The 11535-nt window shown below is 40.3% G+C and overlaps 1 protein-coding gene across 1 annotated transcript; it reads right to left on the bottom strand.

Moving 5' to 3' along the window:
- Positions 1-1414: 1414 nt before the first annotated feature.
- On the bottom strand, positions 1415-6814 carry LOC104968323 (actin-binding LIM protein 2-like). The gene is made up of 5 exons (XM_010797899.1): positions 6721-6814; positions 4903-5086; positions 3168-3280; positions 2223-2349; positions 1415-1526 (listed from the first exon to the last, which is right to left on the bottom strand). Exons 1-5 carry the CDS (start codon positions 6812-6814, stop codon positions 1415-1417), a joined length of 630 nt encoding a protein of 209 aa, XP_010796201.1.
- Positions 6815-11535: the final 4721 nt, after the last annotated feature.

The raw sequence follows: 11535 nt of genomic DNA on the forward strand, positions 1-11535 counted from the left end.
ATAAATGGAAACGGCGGTGGAGCGGTGTCTAGCTTTCAAGTTCCTGGGGGTCACATATCCGATGAACTCTCATGGTCAACAATACCACCAGCATAGTAAAGAAGGCTCACCAGCGTCTCTTCTTCCTGAGGAGACTAAAGAAAGATCACCTCTCTCATCAGATTCTGGTGAACTTTTATCGCTGCACCATTGAGAGTATCTTGACCAGCTATATCACAGCCTGGTATGGGAACTGCACAATGCTCCATAGGAAGGCATTACAGATGGTGACGAAAATCGCCCAACGCATAATCGGTGTCCCACTCCCTGCCATCGAGGACATCCAGGGGATACGGTGTATTCGCCGGTCTTCTGTTTGCGTTTGTAGTAATGTGTTATTTATTTATTTGCATGTACAGCACTTTAACTCGACCAAAAATATTTTTAAAATGTGCTATATAAATAAAACATGATTTGATTTGATGTAAAAATATTTGTGTTGTACTCCTGTTTTCACTTTAGAGCGCTTTTAGAACTTATAGGGTTATAATTTCAGCGCCCCACTCTCCATTGCTGTTTATGTTGAAAATAAAACTAAACTTTTCACGACCACAATATTTTTAAGTGATTTAAATGCGGAAACTGGGGTTATTCATCAGAATTTCGTATGACTTGACTTGTGACTTGCTTGGCCTGAGCAATGACTTGACTTGACTTGCTTGACTCCCACCACAGTGACTTGGGACTTGCTTTAGACTTGTAGGTTAAGACTTAAGACTTACTCCCACCTCTGGTAACTCCAAAACAAATATGTGCATTTGTAAAAAGTGAAACAATCTCATTTCAATGACAGACTTGCCCCATTTCAAAGTCCTTGCAAAACAAGTCTGATTATATAGAGGTCGAAGAAAAAAGAGCAAGAGAGAGAGAGACTCCCTGTGGACCAACACACAGCCGAGAGAACACTATGAAAAATATGATAGCAGTACAAGACAGAAAGAAATGTCTCATGCTACAATTCAATAGCTACCTTAGTTTCTCTTTCCACCTGCAAGTATTGTCCTTTCAATTCCATGAGCCCAAGCTGAGGCTTTTATACATCTGTAGTCTCCAACTTCACTGCTAAACTATTTATCTACAGTAGCCTACACAACTTGTTACTACAATACCCCACTTTGCAAAACTTTTATATCAGACTTGATGAAAGACATGTCATTCTCTGTTTATATTACTTAAATATTTTTGATCCTGTAAATTACACAGTAGAATCAATAGTATACTTAGGCTATGTAAGGGTAAAGCACCAGTGTAAGTGAATGCGTTTTCTGAACAAAATGAACTGTGTTAATTTCTTTTTTTTCTTCTTTTTTTTTTTCACCTCAAGCAAGTCATACCGTTGTGTGTGCTGGTGAATTAGTTACAGGTCTAAAAGTGCTTAGTTATGTGATGGTACCTCCAGGACTTTTCCGGTGATGTAGTTCTTGCAGCTCTCACACTGGATGCCAAACATGGCGTGGTAGTCCATCTCACAGAAGGGGATTCCATCCCTTAAGAAACACACAGTCAGCAGGTCAGTCAGCAGCAGATACAGAGTCCTGTCTGAGCGTTAGCATTACAAACAAGGAAACATTTCACACCTGGTGCAAAGTAACTAATCTACTTTATACTTCTACTCCACTACATTTCAGTGGTGAATATTGTACTCTATTTATTGTAACCCTCACACTTACTCTGTACATATAAAAACACAATTTGCTGATAAGGTATAATGCAGTGCTGTACTACTTTTCCACACAGTATTTCTAGTATCTACATTTGGTCCACATTGAAGCAGGCCATTGTGTGAAAGCTTTGGCTGTGATTGGGTTGTGATTGTGACTCTTTTAAGTTGTCTGTAACTGTGCTGCTGCCTATCTAGGGCCAGGAATCTCTTCGACCTATCCTGTTAAAATAAAGGTAAATAAAGGTAAATAAAAAATGCTATATGCATTTATCAGGATAATATAATAACCATAATAATAGAAAACTGTAAAGATCCATTTTGCATAACGAGTACTTTTGATACTTAATGTACATTTAGCTGATAATACTTAAGACTCAATTTAAGTTTATTATTCATACTTTCTATTTAGTTTAATATTAGTTTATACGTTTACTGAGTGACATCCAACACTAACCCTATGACAAGTAGTACTAGGTGTGATATTAATGGAGCAGTGTGCTCACAGCAGCTTCAGACTTACTTGCTGATGTACTCAGCATTGAGCACCTTGTTGCACACTTTGCATTTGAAGCAGCCAAGGTGCCAGTGCTTGTCCAGTGCCACCAGAGACTGTTCGTTCTTAAACTCCTTCCCACAGCCGCAGCAATCTGTGGGGAGAGGACAGCAGAGAAGAGGACATTCCAATACATATGACACTTAATAGTCTGCCAGCATTGTGAACCTGGAAATGTTGAGTTGTATGTCACAAATGTAAAGTAACTTGCTGTATGTTGGGCAATTTGCACGACTAGCATAAATTGCGTTAATTAGCATTATAGCCTGTGCAGACAATAGTTCAGAAATGGCTTGGCTGATTCGGACACTTTGGGAGTGGGTTTGGGATTATTGAGGATGCTGAATCAATTTCTGACAGTTTCAGGATTACAAATGCCAGTTTTACCCAGAGGGCCCTGTTTGTTCTCCCGGAGGGTAATTTTTGGTCGCTTTTTAAGTTTTAGGGGAGTCTGGATCATTTGGATCAGATAATTGTCTCTGCATGGCAGTTCCCTCTTAGGTAATTTGGTTTCATGAACCAAAACGATTAAACTAGCAGTAGACATTTTGGTGTCCTGAGAAAATGACTTAACACAATTTAAGAAAGTTCCAATTTAAGGGACGGGGCACAAAATGAGGATAACAAGCAGTGTGACGGATCATAGTTTGCAGGGAGCACAAGTCTACTTTTGGCATGATTTCTGTTTGGAGAGAAGATCACAGGAGACAGAGACAGGGTCAGAGAGAGAGACAGGGTCAGAGACAGAGACAGGGTCAGAGACAGGGTCAGAGACAGAGACAGGGTCATAGACAGAGACAGGGTCAGAGGCAGGGACAGGGACAGAGACAGGGACAGAGACAGGGTCAGAGACAGGGTCATAGACAGAGAAAGAGACAGAGACAGGGTCAGAGACAGAGACAGAGTACTGACTGTGGACGGCCTGGATGGGTGCTGGGCTGCTGGCAGGGAGGGGCTCGGTACACTTCTGGCAGATACACTCCTTCCCGTTAAATGTCACTCTGTCGCCGGCGGGAAATGGCTGTCTGCAGACAGGAAGCAGAGGAGGAGGTCAGACTGATCCCTGTGTGCTGCCCACAGCTTACACAGTTTATCTGAGCCTCTGAAACAGAGTATAGGCTACTTCAGAGGCTGAGGTGCTTTAAAATGTTTCACTGCAGTTACAATAATTACATACACCCAAACCTGAGTGAGTTCTCTGATCTGAAATACGAAGTAAAAACTATTCTAATGTATTTATTACGAAGCAGTAACATGTAATCTATATATTTCTGTACTTTAAATAAAACATGTAGAGAGATGTTGAGTTAATGAGAATAAGTATTACATTACTCAAGTATATAATCTGCAAAAAACACAGTGTAAAACATCAAATTGTCAAATAGTTATTTCATTTATTTTAGCTTGGAATTTATATGGACACCCCTTTTCCCAAATGTTTGTGTCCTTTGGTGACGGTGGTACACTTGAGCATCATGTTAAACAGAGTTTTATTTCTGAAGGCATTAAGACAAAAGAGTGTAGAGAAAGTAGAGCAGTAAGTAAAACAGTAATCTCCATATAAGTGAATTTCTAATGGTTTCGAACATCCGAACCAAGCTTGTTACTAACGTTTGAAAATGTGACCCCAGAACTAAACTGATTGATTCAAGCTTGGTCACATTCAGAGACCAATATTGAAGCGCTTTTGCCAGCACATATTTTGTTCTGCACAATAAATGGTGTGCTTCCAACTTTGTGTCAATAGGACAATACCCCTTCGTACAAAGCCTGTTCCACACAGATGTGTTTTTCCCAGTTTCAGTACTAAGAATTAGACCTTAACATCAGTGTTTGGCCTCAGTAATAACTGAATAGGAGAATATCTCTGCAGCAAACATCTGGTGGGGAGTGTTATATCAGCATGTAATGCCAAATCCCTTTATAGACATTATACTTTTAAGAGGAATATTATATACACAATGAAACAAAGTTAATGTCTCCTGGCTATGTACGGTATGTGCCACTCCAACACAGCTGAGCTGAGATTATAGATGATTCATGTATAAAAAGTACAAACAGTACATTGATTGATTTGCCCTATTTTAATATTCTGCACAATAAGCCTGTGTGTTTGGCTATCACAAAAGCAATATTTGTTATAAGATAAGAGCACAGGATTATAATGATCACATTACAAACCTCAAAGCCACACTGGAACATTGTGATCTCAGGTTCAGCACGGGTATGACCAAGGGTATCACCAATGTATGATAGCATAGGCACATGCAACCCCCCCCCCACTGTGGCCTAGCTGTGGGATTGGGCTAACAACACGTACAATTCCTGCCTGAGGGAGGCTATCATTACCTTTCCAGGCCTGAGAAAAAGCGGTGGCCACACACAGAAACACATGAACATAATTATGTTAATTTGTCTTACAAAAAGGGGCAAAAACTAAATGTTTTTAAAGAGTTGAGTCAGGGTTGCATTGAAAAACAGAAATGAGTGACAGACTTGTGAGCAGGTTGAGTGTAAGGAAAGCGCTCGAGCCGTTGACAAGTCTTAAATTGAGTCAATCTTTTTCAGCACTTTTAGGTCTTCTTCTGCATGTTTGCCTAAAAGTGTAAGCCATTGACACATGGAAGTGTGTCACACTATGTCTTACTTGCAGGAGGCGCAGACGAAGCAGCGGGGGTGGTAGGTCTTCCCCAGCGCGGACACCACCTCCCCCTCAATGAAGTCCTGGCAGCTGAAGCAGCGAGTTCCATACATTCGCTGGTAGTCCAGAGTACAGATGTACTCCCCCTGACGCACGAAGAAGCCTCCCTGGGCCAACTCAGCTCCACACACTGTAGAAAGTTTGGAATGCAGAGAGGGAGGGTGGAGGGTTGTGGAAAGGTGAGAGGACAATGGGGAAGGGAAAGAACGAAAGAAAAATGGAAAGAAGTGGGAGAGAGAGATGAGACATTGGAAATACACATGCTTCCCTGCACATTTACATCTTTAAGCTAATTCCAAAGCAAAGCCATAGTGCAAAATAGTGTGAATGATGTAAACTGTGAACATTTGTGGCTGAATTTAGCTGAAAATGCAGAAAAAGCTGAATATTTTATTAGCTGAATGGTAGCTGCTTTTAGCTACAAAAACCAAGTAAGTTTGTTGCTGAACTTAGCGGAGAAATGCAGAAAAGTGAAATGATTTGAATCAAAATTGTTACAGCTCAAAATAATTGCAATGACTTTGTTGGAAACTTGAAAGTGAAATGTTAAACTGGAAGAGTAGGAAAAATAGTGAAGAAGCTTAATATTTAAAAGAAAAGGTTTAAAAAAGGTATAAACAACAACATGTATAGCCTCAATGTCCTGAAATAGCTGAATACGTTAATAGTTGAATGGTTTCTGCAGCTGAAAGTAGGCTGAAGGAGTTAGATATTAAATGTAAGTAGGAGTGAATGAATGTTTACAAACACCTGTGTGTGTAAGCCCAGAGATCAAAGGTTACCATGGTGACGACATTATCAAACACCTGTTTAAGTGAGCCCAGAGATCAAAGGTTTTCATCGAGATGTGCTGTGAAAGGAGAGCCTTTCCATTTGATCTGAAGGAGAAATAAACCTCTTACATTTATAACTGTAGTTTAAAAACGGTAGCTGCTTTTGGTAAAATGTCAATGTCAATGTGTGTGTGTGTGTGTGTGTGTGTGTGTGTGTGTGTGTGTGTGTGTGTGTGTGTGTGTGTGTGTGTGTGTGTGTGTGTGTGTGTGTGTGTGTGTGGTAGAGATGTGTGTTTGTGAACATATTTAGTATAAACATCCAGTGTCTGTGTGTGCGTGTACCAGTCTGTCTGTGGGCGTGTCTGCTCTGATTAGATGATGATATTATTTTTTCAATGCCATGCAATCTACCCACACTACCTTTGCGATCGACGTATTGGGCACCCCTGCCTTACACTTACACTGTAAGGATTAGTAAAATGTATTGTGTTTATGTGATGTCATTTAATGACATCACATAAACACAATACATTTTACTAATCCTTACAGTGTAAGTGTAAGGCAGGGGTGCCCAATACGTCGATCGCAAAGGTAGTGTGGGTAGANCTCTCCACCGTAGTCCCATTGATGGCCATGGGGGCGTGTCCCTCTCTCTGCTGCTTCTTGTAATCCACAATCAGCTCCTTGGTTTTGCTGACGTTTAGATGGAGGTTGTTATCCTGGCACCAAGATATCAGTGTTCTGGCCTCCTCTCTGTACGCCGTCTCGTCGCCGTCTGTGATCAGGACGATGACGGTTGGGTCGTCAGAAAACTTCACGATGGTGTTGGAGCTGTGTGTGGCCACGCAGTCGTGAGTGAACAGGGAGTAGAGGAGAGGGCTGAGCATGCAGCCTTGAGGGGCTCCGGTGTTGAGGATCAGGGTGGAGGATGTGATGTTTCCCACCCGCACTGCCTGGGGTCTGCCCGTCAGGAAGTTCAGGATCCAATCACAGAGGGCGCTATTGAGCCCGAGGTCTCTGAGCTTGATGACCAGCTTGGAGGGAACAGTGGTGTTGAAAGCTGAATTGTAATCAATGAACAGCATTCTCACATATGTTCCTCTGGTCCAGGTGTGAGACCAGAGGTGTGGATGGTGAGGACTATGGCGTCGTCTGTGGACATGTTTGCTCTGTAGGCAAACTGCAGTGGGTCCAGAGAGTCAAGGAGGGAGGAGGTGATGAAGGTTTTGACTAACCGCTCAAAGCACTTCATGATGATGGAGGTGAGTGCTACTGGTCGGTAGTCGTTGAGGCTGGTTTGACTTTGACAGGAACGATGGTGGAGTGTTTGAAACATGTGGGGAAAAGGGGAATACACATGGTCCAGTGTATTTCCGCCGCGCGTCGGGCAGCTGATGTGTGTCTTCCTCTTATTTCTTTCTTGTGCTCTTGTTGTTCTCCTCCCCAACATCCCCTCGTCCCTAGGCATGTGGATCGTGTTAAAATGCAATGAGAGGTTGAAATAAATGAAGCAAAGCAGGATGTTGGAGGCAGTAAATCAGGTTAAATTGAGTCAGGAGTTAAGTTGACTTTCAAGTTTGTTCTTATTCTGAGAAAAATAAATGTTAAATAGATGGTAACCAATAAAAGATGACTAGGCAGGTGATGAACTAAAATGCTCTAAAAAGTCATGTCTAGTGGGAATCTAGAGTGACAATAAACATCTTTCTATTTCTGAAATGACTTAGTCTAGTCCAGTCAATAGCAAAAAGAAAGCAGTACATGGTGTGAGCCAAAGAAGCCTTAACATTGGTTCCAATGAAGAGTTTTGTTTTCCGGAAAGTTAACACTTTTAAAGAAATGGAGCAAAGAAATGGTAAAGCAACAGAAAAAACATCTGTAGCAGCCATGCAATTCAAATGTATCAGAATCATCCTTGAAACCAACCCAAATGTAATTGAATGAAATGTTATGTTTGATTTCATCATTTAAAAACCCTCCATCTCTAAGACAATAGAGGGGGGGGGCAGTTGAGATGAAGATGCAGATGGGGAGTGGGTTTGTCTTATCTTCAGATAGCAGAATGTTTCGCAGCAGGATCACATATCCATGAGTCCGTGTTCGAGAACACTATTTCGGGGCTGAAAACCAAATGGTTATCTGTAACAACCCAGTAGTATAGAGCTATAACTTTAGAACCAGTAAAATGAATTAAAAAAAATGAAAGAGCACTATTCTAATTTTGCATAATTACAAGTACGCAATGACAGTGAGTCCAGGTATACTAATAAAATACTTATGTTTTTCAAATGACTAATGTAAGGTATATAGCTTACAGGGCAGCTTGGTTACAACATTCTCCAAGGCTGAAAGGAAGATTACTTTACAGGACACTGATAACTTCCATATTGGGAGGCTTATCTTGTGCACTATGATCCACTTACATAATGTGAATGCACTCAGAGGCTTTTCAAGGAATTCCACTGGCTGTTGCATCTGCTTCCTCCCCGCTGGAGGACCTCAGAACCACAGTTTGTCCTTCAGTTCAATTGGAGACTAAGTGAGGGAGGTACATGCTTGAGCATATGGATGTGCAACAAATTTGCCATGGTGTTATTTGTAAATATAATATGGAGCATCTCCTTTATTTAAATGAGCTCTGGATGCCAGACCTGAATACTTTTGGGACCTAACCATATCAGATACAACGGCCTTCAAATGAATTGAATCTGCAGTTCATGTAAAATAGATTAAGCCTATTGCAAGTCAGCAGCCCGGAGCTGGTTGCGGAAAATTTAAATATACAGGCACATCTGAGGTAGCCTGTCCAGTGTGTGTGTGTGTGCGTGCGTGCGTGCGTGCGTGCCTGCGTGTGCGTGCATGTCTTTGTGTGTTTGAAAAAAAATGAAATGTGTATTTATTTTTCACTCACTACAACTCCAGAGACATTATTCACAGACAGGACATGTCATATAAAATATGTATGTGCTATGTTCTCACATGGGGGTGACCTTGCCCCCACCTCGTCTTTCACAATGACCCCCACTGTGCCTGTGAGTGACAGCGTGAGCAGGGTTAAATATACATGTGCTGTGTGCTTTCTGCTATTCAGGTGCGACCTTGACTGCACGTCATGTTTTACAATGACTCACCACCTGTGTGTGTGTGTGTGTGTGTGTGTGTGTGTGTGTGTGTGTGTGTGTGTGTGTGTGTGTGTGTGTGTGTGTGTGTGTGTGTGTGTGTGTGTGTGTGTGTGGGTTCACAGAGGAGTCACGGAGCATGTTGACTAATCCACACACAAACATCTTCTCTTTGCTGTTATTTTTTCCAGAAATAAAGAATGAAGGGAAAATAAAGGAGTGGTTGTGTTTTTGCTAAAGGAGTGGAAAGATAGAGCGATGCTTCCCCTGAGGGTGTGGCTGGTCTATGATGTCATATGGTTGCCATGGTAACTGTGTGTAATCACTGTGTGTAATCACTGTGTGTTGTCAAGTGGAGACAGTGATTTTGAGTTCCTGTCATATGTTTTTAAGAGCCAAACAATAGACACACACACACACACACACACACACACACACACACACACACACACACACACACACACACACACACACACGCACATACACATATGCATGCATAATAACACACCCCCTTCTAAAAGTCTTTTTTTAATTCATTTTTTAGGAAAACAATCAGACGTGTAAAACTGCCTCTGCTCACCAAAACGCCCCCTCCTATTTGAACTGCTTTTCAAATTAATGTCTATAAATAGATTTGTATGTTGTTGTGTTTGTTTATGTTTCTCTAATGATTTAGTTTATACATATACTGTACTAAAACTAATATAGTATAGCACAGTACAAAAAGTATAGTGCAGTGTAGTACAGATCAAATTCTATACGTTTTTCTTTGAAGGTAAAAGGCCAAAATGATAACTAATCTAAGTGTATGCGGACCATAAACAGTCTATGGTGCAGACATGCTAGCAGCTCTGGGATCATTAAGCTTATAACTGACCATGATACATTAAAAAAACACATAAATAGGAGATTTAGAGAAATGGAAGACCACAAAACACCAATTTATAAAACAATACAAATGTCAATGTCTACTACACTGCTTGAGCTCCAGATCTTACCTTCTGATTAGCACTAAACACCATTAAAGGTGCCCTGATGACAGGTGAGGATCTCGACGTGAAGATGGTAGAAAGGGAACATGACGTGTCAACCCTGAATATCCGTACCACAATTTATATTGCTCACACAGAGCAGATATTAGCCTCATAGTGGTGCCAAGGGAAAAGTCGGGGGGCCAGAGACGTTGGGACACATCTGTGGACTGTAGATGTCAGAGTATCAAGACACTTCAGTCATCAACAAGATATTTCAGTTTGAACCCAAGTGGTGACGCTCATGGGATAAAACACACAAAACAATAACATATATATTCTGTTGCCAGAATTCTGTTGCCATATTCTGTTCTTCTTATTATTATTATTATTATTATTATTACAAAATATGTTATATTTAGCTTTTTAAACTCTTTTTTTTAACATGGAACTCAATGGGAGGAACCTTCAAATCCTCTTTTACATACACCTTGCGCCAAATGCTACTCCTTCCACATACTTTCAGCTAGAGACTTCATTCCAACTTGTTCTTCAGATTTTTGATATCTTTTACAGTGTTTGACTTATCAACGTTTACGTTTTGGTACATTTTCTGGCCGTTTTAGATTTTATAATGGGTGTCTATGGGAGGGACTCTTCACGGCTAGAGTGCGTGACATCATCCCTTAGAGTGTAGTGAGGGTCTTAAAAATCTTCGGAAGAAATATTTTAAAACCGCTCTCAGAGCCAAAATATACTCTATTCAAACAATTTCAGAAGATTTCAGGAGCATAATTAGTCTGGCCCGCTCAATTGCCTTCAGTGACAAAAAGTCTACCTAGCTCCCAATAGACTCCCATGTTACATTTGTACGGAACTTTCTAAAGAACAGAGAGAAGTAAACTTTAAACAAACTGCTCCCATCTTCTCATTTTACACACAAACCCCCCCCAAAAAAACGGTAACACTTTATATTAAGGTACACAAATTAACCATCAACTAGTTGTTAATTAACATGCATATTAGCAGTATATTGGCTCTTTATTAGTCATTATAAAACACTTATTAATGCCTTATTCTACATGACCATATATTAAGTAATAAGCCATTAGTTTAGAGTTTTTCCTCAATAACCCTCTAATTAGTGCTTATTTATTGCAAGTAAGGAAGTTGTTGTACATGAGTTTTGGTCTTAATATGCTCTGCTCAATATGAGCCTATTAAGGTAGTACTAAAAGAATAGTAATTCTCCCATAATAACACTTAACAAATATGATCTATTCTTATGTAACATGACATGAAACTATAAGTGTTAATTGTGTCTAAATAACTCAAAATTAGGTATTTATATCTAAGAACATGTTCCCTATTTTAAAGTGAAGTCTTGTTCATAACCAATAAGCTAGTAGTTTGACTCTAATTAGGTATTTCTATCTAATAATATGTTCCCTATTCTAAAGTGAAGTCTTGTTCATAACCAATAAGCTAGTAGTTTGACTCTAATTGACCCGAACAGGTTCCCTATTCTAAAGTTGCCTCCTCTTCACACTTTGTAAATACATTATAGCACACAACTACTGAAATCAACCTCAACAGTACGTGAACAAAGTAGGCTCACGTTGAAATATCTGTTTTTATTAATTAACCCCTAAAGAGAGGTTCAGACACATACCAAAACATGTCAAGTTTCCCCAAGGCTGAGAACACATATGCAGG

This window comes from Notothenia coriiceps, unplaced genomic scaffold (genome assembly GCF_000735185.1).
Source record: "Notothenia coriiceps isolate Sejong01 unplaced genomic scaffold, NC01 NC01_scaffold00038643, whole genome shotgun sequence".
Classification (NCBI taxonomy): Eukaryota; Metazoa; Chordata; class Actinopteri; order Perciformes; family Nototheniidae; genus Notothenia; species Notothenia coriiceps.

Bases quoted from the DNA above. Each gene is read 5' to 3' on its own strand.
- LOC104968323 (XM_010797899.1), bottom strand. From the start codon at position 6,814: ATGCTGTTCATTGATTACAATTCAGCTTTCAACACCACTGTTCCCTCC. The intron at 2,350-3,167 runs GTCAGTACTCTG...CTCTCCCCACAG, and splicing joins ACCCATCCAGGCCGTCCACA to ATTGCTGCGGCTGTGGGAAG. The intron at 1,527-2,222 runs GTAAGTCTGAAG...GTGTTTCTTAAG, and splicing joins AATGCTGAGTACATCAGCAA to GGATGGAATCCCCTTCTGTG.